The sequence below is a fragment of the Anabrus simplex genome, chromosome 1 (assembly GCF_040414725.1).
Source record: "Anabrus simplex isolate iqAnaSimp1 chromosome 1, ASM4041472v1, whole genome shotgun sequence".
Lineage (NCBI taxonomy): Eukaryota > Metazoa > Arthropoda > Insecta > Orthoptera > Tettigoniidae > Anabrus > Anabrus simplex.
Window position 1 is genome coordinate 1,235,417,247 of NC_090265.1, and position 19,717 is coordinate 1,235,436,963.

At 36.5% G+C, this 19,717-nt stretch overlaps 1 protein-coding gene across 3 annotated transcripts in view; it reads right to left on the reverse strand.

The window, feature by feature from the left end:
- LOC136858225 (N-acetylated-alpha-linked acidic dipeptidase 2) overlaps positions 1-19,717 on the reverse strand; it is a 277,870-nt gene that overhangs the window by 25,686 nt on the left and 232,467 nt on the right. For all 3 annotated transcript variants that reach the window (XM_067137610.2, XM_068225454.1, XM_067137611.2), the window contains exons 11-12: positions 14,343-14,493; positions 7,814-7,904 (exon numbers count right to left, since the gene is read on the reverse strand). In XM_067137610.2, coding sequence (XP_066993711.2) covers positions 7,814-7,904; positions 14,343-14,493 — 242 coding nt within the window. The remainder of the gene's footprint in view (positions 1-7,813; positions 7,905-14,342; positions 14,494-19,717) is intronic.

Genomic DNA, 19,717 nt, shown 5'->3' on the forward strand with positions numbered 1-19,717 from the left:
AGCTCAGTTTTCCAAATCTTTTCTCCAATAGAGGATATAAATGCCAAGTATCCTGCCTGGTGGTCATGTTCATTAAGGCATCAAGTCTATATGGACTAACAACATGGTTACCCAGTTCGAATCCCATTGACGAAAATAATTGTTACCATCGGAACTTTGACTGGCATGGTAAGAGAGATGCTGGTATACAATTTCTGATCATTGGATTGCATGCCAAAAGGCTGGATTTAATTCCAGACCTCTTCACAATGTTCATATGGAGTGAGGGGCATATGATGCTGTGGATGCTATTAGTCTGTTGGTTCGGGATGTCAAATCTTCAGCAAACCCCTTGGTGTTATTGCATAAAATGAATTTCATTATAAAGCCTGTGTTGTCGTATGTCTACTTAAAAGGTATGGTCAAATGTTCCACCTTTACAATACTAAATTTTTTAAAAATTTAGTTATTTAAATAACATTAAAAAATAACAGAACATGTTTCATCTATCTTGTAGACATCATCAGCCGAAAAGTTTTAAGATTAAGCACAAAGGACAAGGATAAAAACACATTAAAAATAATTCGGACTGCCAAATGTGTCAGTTAAAATGTTGAAGAATATGCTGGAATGTTCTGAGCACAACACTTGAATACTGTTAAAAGTGAAAATTAAAATATTGTGCACATGAGATGGTTCAATAAAATTGGTAATAGAGTCCTTCTTAACGTGTGATGCTGTGTTGATATACAGTTTGCTGATGCGTCGATAGAGACTTTGCGATATGGAGCACAATGTTTAGTTCCAGCTGAATGAAGATGATTGATAAACATATGTTAAACATGAGTGAGGGTTCCAGTAAAATGGTATTGAGTTCGTCTTGTTGGCGTGGTGATGTGACCAATTCTTGATAAAAAAAGTAGGCGGAATATCTGATTGTGATTTTGTAAATGGAATGTGCAGTGGAGTGCCATTCTCGCCTACCCAGAATGGCTAGCTCAGCGTGTATGAATGTTCGTTACCTTACTGCCTTCCCAGCCCAAAGTTTGCAACATTTTTGTAACACTAACCTTTGTTGAATATCACCCAGAGCAAATTGTACTGCTTTCCTTTGGGTTTTTTCCAGTTCTCAAATAAAGTACTCAGTGAGTGATTAGTTGCTTTTCCTCACCTCATGGGAACAGACGTGAAGGTCAGATTTTTAAGTTCATTACCTTTCACCTTGTTCTAGATCATTCTTGGTGTGGTTCACGTCACAGTGTAGACTAAGTGTTTCTTTCTACGGTCATTGTGTGATAGGTGTGTGTGTGATATCAAGTATGGGTGATATTACTCTTGTGATAGAGTGAATACAAGATATTATTGTGATATTCAACACAGGCTAAATAAATGATTTTCATTTAGAGGCCGGGTCAAGCTATCTGTAATAGTCAGTGTTGTAACGGTCTCGACTCACCTTCGCCACATTCATCATATTGACATCCGCACTCGGCCACGGCTACGCAACAACTATCAGCTGTTTTCTCACCTGAAACTTGGATGACGTCATTGAGCCAGCGATTTTACACTCCTCAAGCATATTCTTGGCGTTTCCAGTGCCGTGTGTCACGCCTTCTCCTATATCTCCCCTCTCCAACTCGCCTTATATAAACTGCACACAATACCTGCCTCGGAGAGACATTCTTTGGGTGTTTGAGAGAGGGCAATATATTTATGCTACGCTCCCTGTATGGGACTTAATTTCTGACCATGAGGTACTGTATTCTGAACTCTGCTCTACTTTCGAGTGTTGTACTTGATTATGTATCGATTACGCGGCAGCTGGATATCTAATTCCTTTATTCTGAAATAACTTTTTTTTTTTTAATTGAAGTGATTACGAACTTTCTGAGTGTTGATACTTTCGAAAATTTCTAGTGCTTCAAATTACTCTGTATCCTTCTGATGTTTAAATTGCCTGCCCCTGGACTTTGATCACCTCTATCTTACTGGCAAATATGCATCGGTCTTACACTCAGTGTATTTGGAACTGTATTTGGAAATTGCATTCTACTTTCTAAGCCAGGTGTATTATTTCTGTATGGCCAGATTTGTAATTTTGTAATGCTCTCCTTTAATTCATTTTCCTACTTTATGGTCTTTCCTACCTTTCCTATTCTCTTACGTATTTTGTGCAGTTGGTTGGGAATAATTTTTTCTGTTCTTAGTGGTTTTTGTGAAAATTCTGTTCTGATGTAACCATAAATTGTGCCCTTTTGTGTTCTACTCATTGACTTTCCTGATGCCATACCATTTTCTACCATTTGTGTCTTACATTTTCAGTTCATTCATTGTTGTTCATCTAACGTTGGTAATTCTGATATTTTCCTAGCATCCTTGTAAACTTCCTCCCTGTATATGCATTGCTATTTCCCCTCTGGTACCATCCTCGGATTACCTCTGGATTGCCAAGCTCTTGTATTATATTGCTTCCATGATCCCTTATCTTTCCTACACTGTAATAATAAGAATGAATTATCATAATATTCACTACGCTGTAACGAATACCACCCCGCCACAGTGTACAGTAAGACAGTAAGTACGGAGAGCTAAAGATCAGTGTGCTATAGTTAGCCTGTGTGAAATTATCAGATGTTATAAACGCTACAAAATAAATATAGTCATATTAGCCAGGAATGAGTGATTGAAAAGTGATGCTCAGTTTGGACGATAGGTAAATTCTCAAGTATTGTTATATGTAATGAACGGGTCACGAGTGGCGATCTTCAGAGATAATAATCGCTACTTGTGGTAGTCCATCTCGAGCCTATGAGTGGTCATTATCATTATTACATTCATCTTGAAGTCAGATAAACAGTACTTCAAATAACTTGACTTACATCTGTATTCACATGTACAGTATGTGATTACCCCATGAACCCGGTACCTACAACTGCAAGATCGTGCCTATGTGCCAATGGTATTTCTGAGTGGAAGGATGGGTGGTATCTCAATGGCTTGGAGGTAGCAGTTTCCAGTACATCATGCAGTCAACGCGGAGCCAGATGAACCAAGGACCTTCTACTAGCGAGATGGCAGTCATGGATAACTAAATCCATATGGGTATTGCCAGATAACAGCAGGTTACACGCTGAAATGATGAGTACATTCCAATGATATCTTAGCATGAAAATCCATCAAAGGTCGCATTAATATGATAATTTAACTTTGTAAATAAATTCAGCAGCATGCATTTTGATTTCATGCATGGTGTGTAGATAGTGAGATATATGATTCTCAAAGGGGTACAGTTTTTTTTAATTAGATTTATTTTCCTTGTCCTTCTGGGTGATTAGTGGTTAAACACCGAAGTTATCCCTGGAAATATGCATGAATTAGTGTTTATTGCCCTATAAGTTGTTGTGTGTGTTTAGTGAAGCTCTAGTAGGATGGGTGGATTTAAATAATTTGGCTGACTTCTATGTAGTTCCATTTTAAATCAGCTGGTAGGATCTTAAGTTCTGATTATTATTTGTCAAGGTGCTTCACAAATTAAAATCTTGCATGGTTATAGACATCCTCCATTAGTTTGAAGATGCTGATAAGAGAAGAAAGAAAACTGTGACGAGGTGAGAGAGTGTGAATTGTTATACTGTAATTCCCTGTCAGTAAAGGTAATATATTCTAGAAGGTATTTGAATAGTGTGGATATGAAGTACATGTGTTTGAAACTAAAGACGATAAAATATGTGAAGATATGCAGGACATGAAAAATAATGATAATAATGTAAGCCAGTAGTGTAATTCACTGAGGCATAGGAAGAGAGTGAATGATATGTGAATAATGCCCATGGAGGAAAACATGTGGTAGATGAATTAATAATGAATTGTTTATTCTGGATGGAATTGTGTATATCTGCTCAGCTGTTTCTGGCCAGGGCGTGTTTTCCTTACGTGAGTGATTTATAGCCTCACAGTAGAGGGGTGAAAAAAAGGAGGTGAGGCTCCAGACCAGGGCTTTGTTCCCCAAGCATGTGGTGCTTCTGACCTGCAGAGGTAGTCTCGCCCATTTCAAAACACAGTATTTAAATATTCGCTTGCCATCAGAAAGCTTTGCGGTTAATAAGCCAGCAGTTGATGCACTCCTCCAATTAGGGTATTAAAATAAAGTCGTAGTTATGGAATTTCAGATGGCACCTCGAAGTCAACAAGGCGTGGTTCGATACCCGACTGGTATCGAAGTCCCTGGATCGATCCCAGAAGACCTCTGTGGGATCACAGATTTTGGAAGCATTGGAGTGTATTTATCGTCTTCTTCATAGGGATTATGCATTTTATTGTTTGTGCTTTGTGTAATTGTACGATGATTCATTTTGGCGTTACATGCTTACGAGCATTGTCAATATTAGTAATAAGTTTGTTACCCTGGAGAGACATGTACAGTATATTCATAGTGTGGTAATGTGTAATATGATATTAATAGGAACCAGTAATGATAGGTGACGGAAGGACTTTCATGACTACAAAATTTGTTGATGTAATAAGGAATGTATCGATCAAATACTCTAAGTTCTCGACTGAAGAAAAGAAAACACTTGAGATGCCACTGTCTTCATGTAATTTACGTGTTCTTTCACCATACAGTGGATATCCAAATGATATTATTATTATTATTATTATTACTATTATTATTATTATTATTATTAGAGTGAAAGGGAAAAGTACCTAATATGGGAGAGTGAATTTGTAATATATGCAGTGTTGAGTGATTTTTGCTTGGGAATGTCAAAATGCAATTCAAGAGTGTATAACAAACTCATAAAGACATTAAATGGCATTACCCATGCGATAAGTGTATTAGGTCTTAAAAATTGCCATGCAGTCAATTATTTGGCATCTCATGTGTGTATACAAAATTTCACCACTGATCTCTCAGTGAATAAAACTGTATTTTGAATTTTGTAAAAATCCATTCGTATCATTTCATATATTAATGTATTCCTCTTACTATAGTGCCTTACTTTCCAGATATTTACAGTATGTTACATGCCCACTTTATTTTCACTGTACAGAACCATGACCCACATGCTCTCAAGTGTAGCCGTTGCTCTGAATTAAAGTAGGGAGGATGGGACTTCGATGCCCGGGTTTGATTCTCCGAAGTTCTTCATCCATAAGATCTCCATCTGTGACATAAAATAGAAGTTCACTATAACGAGTACTGCATATAGCGAGAACTGCATTGTAGCGACAGCTTTTATCTGTCTCTTGAAAATTGCTATATTAAACTATGTATTATCCTTCGGTTACAGCGAGAACTGTATCACTGATGCATTCGTTATTACGAGAAATTTAGCATGCATTATTTTTTCCGTTATCGATATTGATGCACTTCAGTGATTATCTTGAATGCAATCGATCATCTTTGGTATAGTTTTCATGCTATGTGCACTAGTGAACTCTCTCGTCAACATTCAGATTCGAAGGGGATGTCAGTGTCTATTAGTAATACTCGTCGACTGGAGTTCTGTAAACACAAGTCAAAAATGAAAGAACAATTTTTGTATTTTAAATGCGTGAATAACGTGGTCGATAAAAGTAGTTAACTCGTTAGAAATAAAGACTGAATGAAGTTAACGATCGCTTACTTTAAATGCTATGTACTGAAATTAGGTAAGTAAGAATGTGATAACCTCAAAATAAGGCGCAGAGTGGACGAGTGATTTCAAAGGTTAGTTTATTCAGTGAAATCTTGTTGGGACGTTTCTGTAGGGGACTAGGAAAGAGAATTCGTTAAGTGAGAAAACGTACAACTGAATATACAAATCAGAAATATCAAATAGGAATATGTAAACACTTGATATGCTTTTTTGTCTTTTTCCGACATGCGTGCATTTTACATTGTGTATGTATGGGTACAGTGAAGAATATAGGCTACGTACCATTTCTAAAGATGGGGGTATTAAATGGCGAAAAAATATGAGAGAAGAAATACAAAAACCTTTCCCACTGGGGCTTGTTAAATAACAGTGTGTAAAACACCAGACAAGAAATATAAAATCATTTGCATTGGGGCCCACAGAAGTATCAGAGGATTATTTGCACACACTCTTTGTAAAACACATATCAGCTGAAGCCTTCTATTTCGGACCAGTGGTTTATTAAACATTGTTTTCTGGTCACACTATGTATTATCCTTCGGTTACAGTGAGAACTGTATCACTGATGCATTCGTTATTACGAGAAATTTAGCGTGCATTATTTTTTTCCGTTATCGATATTGATGCACTCCAGGTTAAACTCGGCCATGTACAAGAGGATTACTTTGACCGTTATCTCGAACAATTATTAGAAACTGAGTGTTCAACATTCATTTTGTGTGTTTTTACAATCAAATTTGTAATATTTAACTACTCAACTAAGAGTGAAAACCAAATGTACCTTCCAATTCACATCCATTATGCCTAAGCAATAATGAGGTCAATTAATACATAATCGGGATTCCGATGCTTCATGATTTTGAGGGTGAACTAATGGCTGATGATGTCCAATATATAGGGCAAAACACATACCAATTAGGATTGTGAATAATAACGCGTAAATCCTAAGCTTAAGAAGATGTAACATACTGTATGTATTGAATAGGTGGACCTTTTTTAAAATACTGTAAATCGAATATTTTAATACTGCATAGAAATTCAATACGGATCAATAATGAAATTTATTACTTGTAATCACAGGCTATCACGCAAAAAATATTCGGTAACCATCATTGTATCACTCAACACAGAATAAATTTTTCTAACTTCTGAATAGAATGTGAAATACAAGCCCTGTTGCGAGGGCTCTATTTTGTGTTGGAAATCACGTTCCTTTCACAAGGGATGGCAAAGAACATTTTCAGGGCTAGGCAAAATGTGATCGTACTAAGCGGTAATAGTGAAAATTTGTGACTCGATAAGTGAAGTATTTTTATATAGATTTAATACGACGTGAATCGGGACCACGAATTTACAACGTGCTAAGCGAGAAATCGTCCTGATGAGGAAATCCACTAATGAGGTTCACTGTATTTTCTCGAGTCTGGTTAAACTTCGGAAATGCTATTCCCATGTAAATTTATAGCAAAAAGTTTATCATTATTCTACTGGCGCTTGAAATATGTAGGTTAAGTTCAGCAATAATTGTAGTTTTCTTTAATGCACCATGATCTACTTTCTCCAGATCTACTGCTGATTGTTTCATCTTGGCCATGACTCGAAGTCTTACTCCTGGCATGTTTTATGTTCTGATGAGATACACTGATCACAATTGCTAAATCAAATAATAACAACTGTTCAAATTCATGAAGGCAATTATTCAAATGACTTTGTAGGCTAACAACACAAGCTGTTGACTCGGTGATGTTCACAATTGTCAATCTAATTACACCAAGAAGGTCAATGTTAACCCTCTTACTCATAGCTTAACATCCAAATAAACTATGGTTTGACAATGGATTAATTTCATCGACATGCACTTCTTGCATTTCTAGCAAAGGAGCAACTTGAACACAATGAATAGCATCGGTGGGTCGTGTTAGTGTTGTAGCTCGTGGCAACAAAAATTTGAGTTATGCGAGGAGACCTTCCATAAGAAATAAGACACACTCTGCCGGGACCAAAATTTTGTTCATGTTAACCGAATGTTCGCTGAAGGAGAGTTCATGTTAACAAGGTTTTAGTGCGTATAAATAGCAATGGCAAAAAGATCTGTTCTGTATACAGCAAATATGTAGAAAAATATTTTCTGCAGCATAGTACTTACAATGATAGAAATTTCATTATGTATGGATAGGATAGAATGAAAAACATACCTCATTATGGGCAAACTGGAAGTGCAGGCTAGGAATACCCTGATTATGTAAAAAAGTTTGAAGATCATCTTCTGATGTAACGGCACCCATTCTGAGAAAAAGAAATGGCAAAAGAATTTCAAAATTAACTCCATCAACCTTTAAAAAAAAAAAAAAAAAAAAAAAAAAACCTACCCACCTACACTCACTCACTCACTCACATTTTATATGATAATGTGCTGAATTGACAGGAATAAAATCTTGAAAGAAACGAGCTATATATAAAATGGTCTTGCATATAACATGGTAATGATATGCTATAACAAACACTTCTCTCAAAGTAGCAGCACCATACTTTCCATTAAAAAAAAAAAAAAAAAAAAAAAGACAACAGTTTTAACATCAAACTTAAGAGGGATAAAATTTTAATAGGCTTCCTAGTATTTTTTCTCCTAGCACTTTAGTAGTAGTCCTGGAATTAGATTCAGAGTTAGGTTATTTCTGTATTAAGTCGTCCTCACTCACATCCATGTTATTACGAACACAGAACTTCTTATACACTCTTATAAAAGAGTGACTCATGATTTTCCTTTTTCCATGTAGTGGGTACCCACTGAGCCACAAGCTGGTTTCTTCAGCCCCCTAATTAGTTTTGATGTGAGGTTCTTACTAATTTACATACTCTTCTGTAAGTAATACTTAAGTGTGGTAAAAACTATATTGAAAACCATCAATAATCCAACTGGTTTTTTAACAGCCAAAATTAGGACTTAAAAACTTCTAAGTCATTACTCCTAGGATTACAAAAGGATAACAATTTATATTTAAAACTTGAAGCTTCATTTTCCATATAGCCATGAAATATATTATGGAGTACCAAACCAATCTGTCCCAATAAACACCAGGTCAGTAACTCAAATAGCCTTAGACCACACTGCTGTCAACTTTTGAAAATATATTTCTGTTGGAATAATTTCACTGGAGGTATTTTCTAACACAATAGCAAAAAATAGTTTACTGCTATTGGATCTCTTTTCACCTATAGTGACACTTGATGGCATCTCAAGAAATACTAAGACGATACCTGAGGAGTTTCCTTAATTTTGAAGTTATAATGCAGACAGTCTGTCAATATATCAATGTACTACTACCTCCTAAAATAATAATAATAATAATAATAATAATAATAATAATAATAATAATAATAATAATAATAATAATAATAATAATGAGCATTACACACATTTGTGCAAGATGAAATCTTCATGTTAACCATCTCTGCTATATGTTATCTATGATATTGACCCTTTTGTGCACCAAAAAATGTTGCATATCGCACATGATCCTTTACACAAAATACACATGCAATTCTGGTCTGGGGAGTGCAATCTTCTAACAATGCAGATGTTACGGTAGAAACCATGAACCACTATCCATGTAACAAAGCATCACAGTTCATAATTTCCATGTGTTCAAAGGCTTCTATGCTATAAAATTCAAGCCAGATATTTTCTTTCTTCTTATTGCAGTTCCACAGAAATTCAGTGCTCGCTCTAGTAGCTGGCAACAGGAGTTGGGTCCTTAGGTCTTCTACTAGAAATGGCTCTAGTTAATACATTTGCCAGTCTTAAAGGTACTGACAAAGAGACACAGTGATCATTTCAGACAAGTTGCTTTAACCTTTTCCAATTCTGCAAAATTCCCGAAGTGCTCCCAATGATTTTTATAGCGTAGGTCAAAACTGGAAGTATTCTTACTCTGAAAAATTACAGCGCCATCCTTAGCTAGATCTTATTCAGGTGTGCTATATTGTTCCAGGCCACTTTTGTCTTTTACATGTTTAGTAAACGATGTCTCTTGTGGTTATAGGGTGATGCAGGAGAGTTTGATTTTCATCAAGAAGTGTCCATTGCATTGATGTCTCTTTGGAGTTAATATTCTGCCTCCTCTCCTGAAAACCATAGTCACGGTTTTCCCCTCGTTCATTCTGAGGCTGGCCTCTATCAACCAATCATCAGAGGCTTCTTGTAGCAAATTCTGGAAGTCTGATAGAATTGTCTAGTCATCTGCACGTATGTAGACTCTTACTTTACCCCTTTTCACAACATTTATGGTATCCATATGTGCCAGGTTAAAATGTAATGGGCTTTTGGAGTCTTCTTTAAGACAACTACTGTTTGTTTATAATGAGACAATGTTTGCAGGTTATCATTCATCTGGACATAATTTTTTGCCAGTACGCTCCTCACTATGGTTGCGAGGTAGTACTTGCCTCCTATGGTGTGAGCTTTTGCATCATTTTATGTCCATCCAGCAGGTCAAAAATCTTTGTGAAGTCAATGAAGATGGTTGTTACTCTTCACTTTCATCATTCAAGTGCCTCTGTAATGTCATTTACTAGGCACTGTATGGCTTGAAGCGTCGACTGACCTCGCCTAAAGCCGAACTATTCCTCTGGTATTGTATTATCTATTTACTCATTTACTCTTTGTGAAACAAGTTTGGAAAATACCTTGAAAGCAGTGCACTCTAAGGTGATTCCTCTAAAGTATTCATGTCCCACATATTGCCTTTGACTTTATTCAGGACTCTCTGTGGATATACATTGTATGTTATGGTTATGAGGATATTTAGGGGTTGTAGGAAGGATGTAAAGAAGAAGGGATATAAGTCTCTGGTAAGATACCAACTAGAGAACAGTTCCAGTGTATGGGACCCTCACCAGAATTACTTGATTCAACAACTGGAAAAAATCCAAAGAAAAGTTATATTTGTTCTGGGTGATTTCCGACAAAAGATTAGCGTGACAAAAATTTTGCAAAGTTTGGGCTGGGAAGACTTGGGAGAAAGGAGACGAGCTGCTCGATTAAGTGGTATGTTCCGAGCTGTCAGTGGAGAGATGGCATGTACTGACATGAGTAGCCGAATAAGTTTGAGTGGTGTCTTTAAAAGTAGGAAAGATCACAATATGAAGATAAAGTTGGAATTCAAGAGGACAAATTGGGGCAAATATTCATTTATAGGAAAGGGAATTAGGGATTGGATATGGATATGTTCAATAAATTTTCAATTTCTTTGCAATTATTTAAGAAAAGGCTAGGAAAACAACAGATAGGAAATCTGCCACCCAGGCAACTGCCCTAAATGCAGCTCAGTAGCGAATGATTAACTTTGAAGAGCTGTGTCTATGCTTCTACAAGAGAAGGTAGTGAGGCTCTGAGAATGTTGATCAAAAATGTCGTCCAGTATAGTGATATTACTGTTTCTGGTATATTGCTTCTGGCACTTCTTTGATTATAAATTCCACCAAGTGATTGGAAGGTTCCTGTTGGGTGTCGTCCGACTATACACTTGCTTGTGAAAGGAGGGAGCAAAACTGTTGTTCCCAATTCTGAATGGGTATATCTTCATGGAAATGTAGTTTCCTGGCTCTCAGTACCTTGAAGGGGTCTTGCTCTGTGTCCATTAGTTATTTTGTTTCTTCTTGAGTTGTGTAGTAGTCCCTTGCTTCTTTGAGTGTTGTTTTATAAATCTTGAATACTCTGTCAAGTCATTCTGGAGACCCATATATCTTGCTCTGTGGAGAGCATATAATGTTTTCTTCTGGGCTTCATAACATCTTGCATTAAACTAAGGTTAAGTTTCCTTTGTTTTTGTTATGGAGGACAGAATTGCAGACTTTATAACATTTTCCAGTGCCTCTAAACCAGAGTCTACATTTTCTGTGTGAATAGTGTCGAATGCTCCCTTTATTTGCGACTCTCCTTCCTTTAATGGTTCTAACCAATTTTCTTTTATATTTGATGCTTTCTGTTTTTGTAAGACTGTAGCTAGTATCCATGGTGAATTGTGCAGTGCCTGGTAGGTGGTTTTTTTATCACAAAATTATTTAGAACTCTCTTGAAAGATTAAGTTAGGCTCTTCATGTTGGAAAAGATTTTGCAAGTTGCTTTACGTCGTACTGACACAGATAGGCCTTACGGCGACGATGGACAGGAAAGGGCTAGAAGGAAGCAGCCGTGGCCTTAATTAAGGTACATTTGCCTGGTGTGAAAATGGGAAACCACAGAAAACCATCTTCAGGGCTGCCGACAGTGGGATTCAAACCCAATATCTCCCGAATACTGGATACTGGCCGCAAATAAGCGACTGCACCGAATACTGGATACTAGCCGCAATTAAGCGACTGCAGCTATCGAGCTTGGTCGTTGGAAAAGATGAGATCAATGGTGCTACCATCATGACAAATGTAAGTACTTTTTTTTTTTAATATTAGATTCTTCAGTCCGCCAAAACTAATTTTGAGAAATAAATTTATAAACTACCTGAAAAAAAGAAAAACATATGGTAACAGTATTATACTTAGAGAAACAATGCTTGGGTGGAGACAAAAGAGGACTTCATTAAATTCCAGACTTTAATTTCAGAAGTATTTAAACAGAAATGACACATGTGTTTATACATTTTTAAATATTTGAATGTGATATGATAGAATCTAATGATGTTCTTTCAAGAACGAAACATGTCATTTTTAATAAGGTTTTTCAGTATAATACTGTTACCATATGTTTTTCTTTTTCAAGTAATTTATAAATTTATTACCCTAAATTAGTTTTGGCAGATAGAAGAACCTAACAGTTATAAATTAACTGAGTCAAAACTGAAAAGAGATGGCTTCAGATATTACAAAAAAAAAATGTTTTGTTCTCTTTATCACTTAATACGGACAGCCCTTCACTCTCAAGGTATGAAATGGCAGCAGTGCGGCAATTTAAATCACCCACTATGAGTATTGTTTCAGCTCTACTTATTTTACTTAAGACAGTATACGGCTTCTATAAGAAAATGACTGCTCTTCTCTCTCTAGTATAGCACGACAAGTTGAAGTAAGACTCTGGAATGTGAGCAATGTAAGCGCTAGTTTCATCAGGAGTGACAGAGGGAGGATGGTGAGTAGGCCTGGTTTAGACCTGGCTCACGCTCGGTGTTGCCAATCCGTGCGCAATGATAGACAAAGCACGGAGCTAGAGCACTTCAATGCTGACTTAACAGAAACGTCTCCCTTGAGAGCTAGGTGAGCAATGAATTGCAATCGCTAATCGGCAACATTGGGCGATGTTCACTTCTATTGGCTTGTGAGGAGACGCCCTTGTACACATTATTGGTCATGCATGACTAGGGACAGAAGGGTAGGAGGGAGTTATTTCAAGTTCGCATTCCTTGCGGGGTCTCAGTTGGAGTTGCCGAGCTCTAGGAAGTACATTTCTGTCATTACATTTATTTTCATATTTATAGACAGTATATTTTTGGTTTTATGGATGATGTTGAATGGGCACAGCCATGGTTTTATGAGTACAGTTATACCTTCTTTTTGTAGTTTCATAACATTTATTATATTAGCTTAAAGGTCTCTAAGCAGCAATGCTGCAACCATTATGGTGGATCTCTCAGACTCTTTCAACGTATCAAACTACATGGTAAAATCTTGTTTGGTGGCAGGAAAATCAGCAACCAATGCTTTACTGATGGCTATACCCACATTGCTAGTAGTGAAGAAAAGCTTACTCATTTGCTTATGAAAACTGTCATTCTAAATAATACTGTAGTCTGGAGATGAATATGAAACTAACCAAACTAATGGTAACTGATAGACGAGGTCCAATCCAAAGAACTTAGTGGTAGTTAGTCATTTTGTATAGCTGGTTTCAGTTATCAGTGACATTGAGAAACAGCAAAACAGGAGATTAAAACCACATAGTCCTAGGTCAAGTGGCCATGACTGAACTTGCTAAGATCTGGCAGAACCAGGTAATATCAAGAACTATAAAGATGTGACTGTTTGCATTGTTGGTGTTCTCTGTCTTCTATTCGATGACTGAGACACCTGGATCTTTAGGGCTAAAGGCAAGAGTGAAATTTATGTCTTTGAGATGTGGTGCTGGTGGAGGATACTACGAGTAGTATGGACAGAAAGAACAAACTTGTCCATCAAAGGAGAACTAAATATCATTAAACAGCTATCTTCTTGTGTGAGAGAAAGCTACCTTTGCTTCCTTGGACACATTTTGTAGAGGGTAGAATTTGGAAAAGACTGCTCTATAAGGCAAAGTGGAAGGCAGAATACCTTGAAGATGGTTCGATCAAGCAAAGAAGATCACAGCTTACCCCATCATCTTGTACTAATACTATACTGCAAAGAGCTGAAAACTGCTCTGGGTGGCGATGTCCCATTAAGAATGCAATTAAGACAGGAGGTCAATGATTTGAACAACTGCTGATGATAAAATATACATCATGAAGTCAGAACATGAAAATACTTTTTTTTTTTTTTTTAATTTCTAAGCAATAACATAGAAATTATAAACACAATTATCTTAATAAATACAAAACCAACAAAGGAATGTTCATCCATAGTCTTGGCACATTATTTCAAAGTTTTCTCAATTCTTTCCTTCACCAAATGTCAACACTAGGCATGGAGGTTTAGTTTTAGTAAGAAATAAATTTATTATTAGTCACTGATATAAAGTTATCAGCAATTTAAACGTACATAGGATATTTTCTCACTGTAGTATTCACTGTTTCTTGAAGCCATACATCATATAATGAGGCCTTGGAACTAGTGTAAGGCACCAATGAACTTGCATCATACATCAGTTTGGAAAGAACAGGTGTTCCATGAGCAATAAAACTGCTATTTCCTGCACAAACAGAGAACAAAAGTCAATCATCACCAGTTCTAACAGACATTTTAAAGGACTTTTGACTGGTTAATTCACAAAATTCACTGTCTAAGGTTACATGAGTTTGAATTATAAGAGAGTTATTATTATCACACAAGAATTTGTGGATCAAATTTTCAACAGTTACATTACACTTAGTCTGTGGAGAAATTCACTAATTTCAATGAAAGTACTACATTAAAGAAGTACTTTGAAATTAATTTATTGACTTGTTCTCCCTCAAATAACATGAATGATGACATTTGCTGGACTTAATCCTTAGTTACAATTGAGGTGCCTAGTATCAAACATGGACAAAAGCCATTTTGTTAATTTTTCAGTAGAGCCACATTTTTGTTTCTCTATGTTAAACCCCCGTTACATGTGTGAAAACTTTTGTGTGTCATATTTCCAGCCCTATAAACAAGAAAATCATGGTCGACACTTAGGAATTTCAGTCAAAGTCAACATAAAACATGTTTAAATATGACGATGTCCATTTCTGAAACCAAGATTGGCTTTTGTCCATTTTTTATACAAACATCCATGTAATTGTCCACTTTTGAAACGAACTATCCCAATATTTGGAAAAAAAGTTGCAGCACGACACAGAAGTAAACTTCCATTTTAAAAGAAATATAATTAAAATATGAAAGAAAGAAGGCTATTCTCATACTTTGTTAACATTTTTAACATATATTTCAGTTCTTGCTTCACTGTATTTCCTGGGCGAATAACCTCTGGTTCATCACAAGGGTCTTCAAAACAGTCACATTCACAAATAATCATTAACAGCTTGTTCATTTTCGCCACAAATGTTCTTATTGATGACTTCGACATACCACTTAAGAGAGGCATTAATTTCCAATCTTTTCCGAAGTGCTTTCCTAGTAATTTCTCAACATCTTTAAGTTTCTGTGGGTTTACATGCATGCCAATATCAGTAGGTAAAGGATTCATTAACCTTAGACTTACCTGTCATGCTTTCGTGATCTTACGCTCAATACCTGTTTCCAAATACCGAGCTTGATAGCTGCAGTCACTTAAGTGCGGCCAGTATCCAGTATTTGGGAGATAGCGGGTTCGAACCCCACTGTCGTCAGCCCTGAAGATGGTTTTCCGTGGTTTCCCATTTTCACACCAGGCAAATGCTGGGGCTGTACCTTAATTAAGGCCACGGCCGCTTCCTCCCCAGTCCTTGTCCTTTCCTGTCCCGTCGTCGCTATAAGACCTATCCGAGTTGGTGCGACGTAAAGCAACTTGAAAAAAAAATGTTTCCAAATTGTAGCCTACCTCACCTTTAACTACAACACTGCCGCTTTTCGTGCTCCTGAGTACAATTCTTTTACACTGTGAAATCTTGAAATGAAGTTGACTAGCAGATTTCAGATAAATCTGTGCTTGTTCTTTCCAATTCAGTGGTTCCAGGGTTTGTCCAATCACTTCAATGTGCCATACATTTTGAACACCTCAAAATATTCATCAGGACTTACTATGGTCGTCATCTTCTTAAGGTCTTTCTCAATGAAATGAAATGTCGTATGGCTTTTAGTGCCAGGATATCCCAAGACGGGTTCGGCTCGCCGGGTGCAGGTCTTTCTATTTGACTCCCGTAGGCGACCTGTGTGTCATGATGAGGATGAAATGATGATGAAGAGAACACATACACCCAGCCCTCATGCCATTGGAATTAACTAATTAAGGTTAAAATCCCCAACCCAGCCGAGAATCGAACCCAGGACCCTCTGAACCGAAGGCCAGTATGCTGACCGTTCAGCCAACGAGTCGGACAGTCTTTCTCAATGAGTCCAAAAGTCCTATCTGGAGGCAAATATGAGTGTCCAGTAACTGGAAATACCAGTTTCAATTTGTCAACAGAGGATGGTGCATACGTTGTAAGCCACTTAGCACACATCGCCAACATATTAATGTTTTTATTTTGGCCGGAGCAGCCATCAGCAATCAACTTGACTGAAGTGAAACGTTGTAAATCATTAGATCGTAACTCATTGACACCGCTCATGCTATTTCGTTTGATGATTTCTTTCCCTCGTTCTCCAACCACGTATAAACAGACACATTATCAGGGCGCAGTTTGCTCTGAGATGTGCCTATTACAACAGACAGATTTAACAGTATAGTTGTCTGGAATAATAAGCCAACTGATCACTTAATTTTGGCAAAACAAGGTTCTTTTGGCAATCATAGGACATTAAAAAACAGTCCTCCTCTTTTTTCCTTAAGACGTCGATAAAAATTCTCTGGTTGCCATGACAGTTTGATGTCACTTGTAGCAATATGATTGGCTGAAACGGTCATGTCCGTTTTTGATATAAATTACGTTTGGAGGTGTCCGATTATGAAAGAAACTGCATATTTCTATGTTAAAAATTACGTACAAATATTCGTTTATGAAAAACACGGACCACTAATTCAGAGAGAGCATTAAAAATGCTGTAAGGATCAATCCTTAACTTTGATATAGGTGGCGCATGTTCATGTTTGATATTCGGCACCTCAATTTCTTGAGTGACATTTCTATCAACTATTAGCTGGCTATAATTATAATGGTATGGGAACAAAGGAGTCTTCTTGAACTTTCCTTAGAGGATGGAGTGCAACAAAACTAATTCAAAAATTTCACCTCCACAAGACACTTACCAATGGGATGAAGAAGAGGAAGGGAACTTTATAATTTACTTGCCTTCACCTGCAGCGATTGCTACATGGTTTTCTTTTTCACTCTAGAAGTATCATTCAAAGTTATATCACTTTGATCAGTATTTCAATGGGACAAGTGGAGTCAGTTTGGAAGAAACCTAAAAACATTGAATTCCAAATAGGACATTCTTAATAGGAGCAAATGGACCACTTTAAGTGCGTAAGATAAGAATTCTCCTAGGATAATAGTATACAGTATGACAAACTGAATCATGGAATATCAAAGCTAATGCAGCGAGTTCAAAACTGAAGGGTACAAAAAAAGAAAAAGAAAAAGAAACTTCATCAAAACCCATCTTAAGTCATCTTCCTAGCATTTGTCCTACATTGGTGCACGGTCTACTGCTTTCGATACTGATCTATACTCGACTCTGTCCAGTACATCATCAGGATGTAGATGAACGTAGCACAGGTCTTTCTGTATCCGATCCATCCAGCATTTCTTGAACCAACCGCGAGGCTGATTTTCAGAGAGACGAGACCAAGTACCATCTTCACTTCCATTTTTTAGGAGATTTTGAAACAAAATTGAAGTCTGCATTGAATTTTAGTAATCTACTATCAATGTTTCTACACATTAGTAATAGAAATGGAACAAGAGAGAGTACTAAATCATCATCAAAGATATAAGAGACTGGAAAGGACAGGAACACACACAAAAATAAACATGATGACAGCCAGTGAGCAGAAAACAACGGAAAAGAGCATAGATGAACTTGAAAACACTAAAGATAAGGACTAACTCCACAACTTCACAGATGGACCCTACTCTCATTAATTCTAGCTGTTTCAGACCTGACCAGCTTGTTTCTGCTTTCCATCTTCAACAGTGGGTGTGTGACTCCACAGGAGTCCACTATGAAGACAGTAGTGTGATCTGCTGAATAACAAATTTGTTTTCTGTGCTTACCGTGATCAACAAATCTTGAATTTCTATGACCTAAAATTTCTGGAAATATGCATGCACTTATGTCCTAAAAATATACCACAATGTGACAAGATCTTGGGAATATGATGAAAAGGAAATTAAACATTGCTTACAAGAGACTCTAAATTAAATGTACAATTATTTATTTTTTATGAATATTAACTCCTCATTATTGGTCGCAGTAGACAGTTTGCTCCACCAGAAAAAAGAACAAAAACTGAAATTTTCCCCAAAACCACAAGAAAATATATTTAACTAAATTCATGCTTCACAGGAGAGAAGACAAAAGGATTGTGAGAAAAGGGAGAGAAATGTCCAACACCTATCTTCTGCACAACTAATGCTTTCACAGTTATGTTAACAGCTACTGACTGCTCAGAATTACTACCTGCCACTTTAACAAGGAATGTTTGAGAGAAGTGAACGGGTTATAAGCAAGGCCAATGAGCAGCAAACAGGCCTATTCTTAAATTCTTTTGTGTCTCTATTTTGGCAACTAACTGCTTGCAAAACTCATAACCTTCAAACTTCATTTAACCCCAAAATATTTCTACAGAAAAGAAACCCAAAATAACCAAACTCACACACTCACTATGCATCATCATCATCATCATCATCATCACAAAACATGCTGATAATACTTGGAACATGTGTCCAGGAATATGCTTTTATACCACTTTATATGACTTAATGATAAAATAATGTAAAATATGCATTCATATGACATACAAAAACAATACTCGGACAACAGCAAAACAATTATAATAGGCCCAGAAATATGCTTTTATATCATTTTATATTATTTAATGATAAAATATGGTAAAATATGCATTCGTATGACCAACAAAAATAGTGTTATGGTGAGCACAAAAGTTAAAAATGTGTTTAACTTAAGTTTGTAAATAGAGACAACAACTCTTAAGATTAACAGCAGTCGAAACCATGTTAAATACTGCTGTTATGTGTTGAGTAGTCTTCGGCATGTAGTCAAGTTGTCTACACCAACAGATACTACATATAGAAATTCAAAGCTTTTGAATTATAGGTTAATTATAGAAGTTTAAAAATCCCTGGAGTACTAGAGTCACTAATATAGAAGGACTCCATTGCATGAATAACGAGATTCTCCCAACCATCAACAGGAGGAAGACGGGATATTTTGGTTAAGTGAAATATTAAGTATGTGAGGCTCATTTTTACATTTAGTCATCCAGGTAAAAATCAAAGGCAGTGGTTCGGATATGGTTCGTTGCTCCAGATGGCTATGGATAATAGATAAGTCATGCTGTTAATTGTCAACATGCACAGAGGATGTGATTTTTGAAGAAGACCATTCTCTAAAATGGCTGCTTGATTTGAACTGACTTTATTTAATCTTATTTTGACTTCCTTTCTAGATTCAATCGGACTCACATTACACATTGTACACTAAATAAATAACATTCTGATTACTTAATTTCATTTTAAATAAATATGTATGATTAAAAATTTAAATGTATAAAAGATGATTCTTATACTGTAAATCAGTTGGAATTAATTTGAAAAGTACAAATT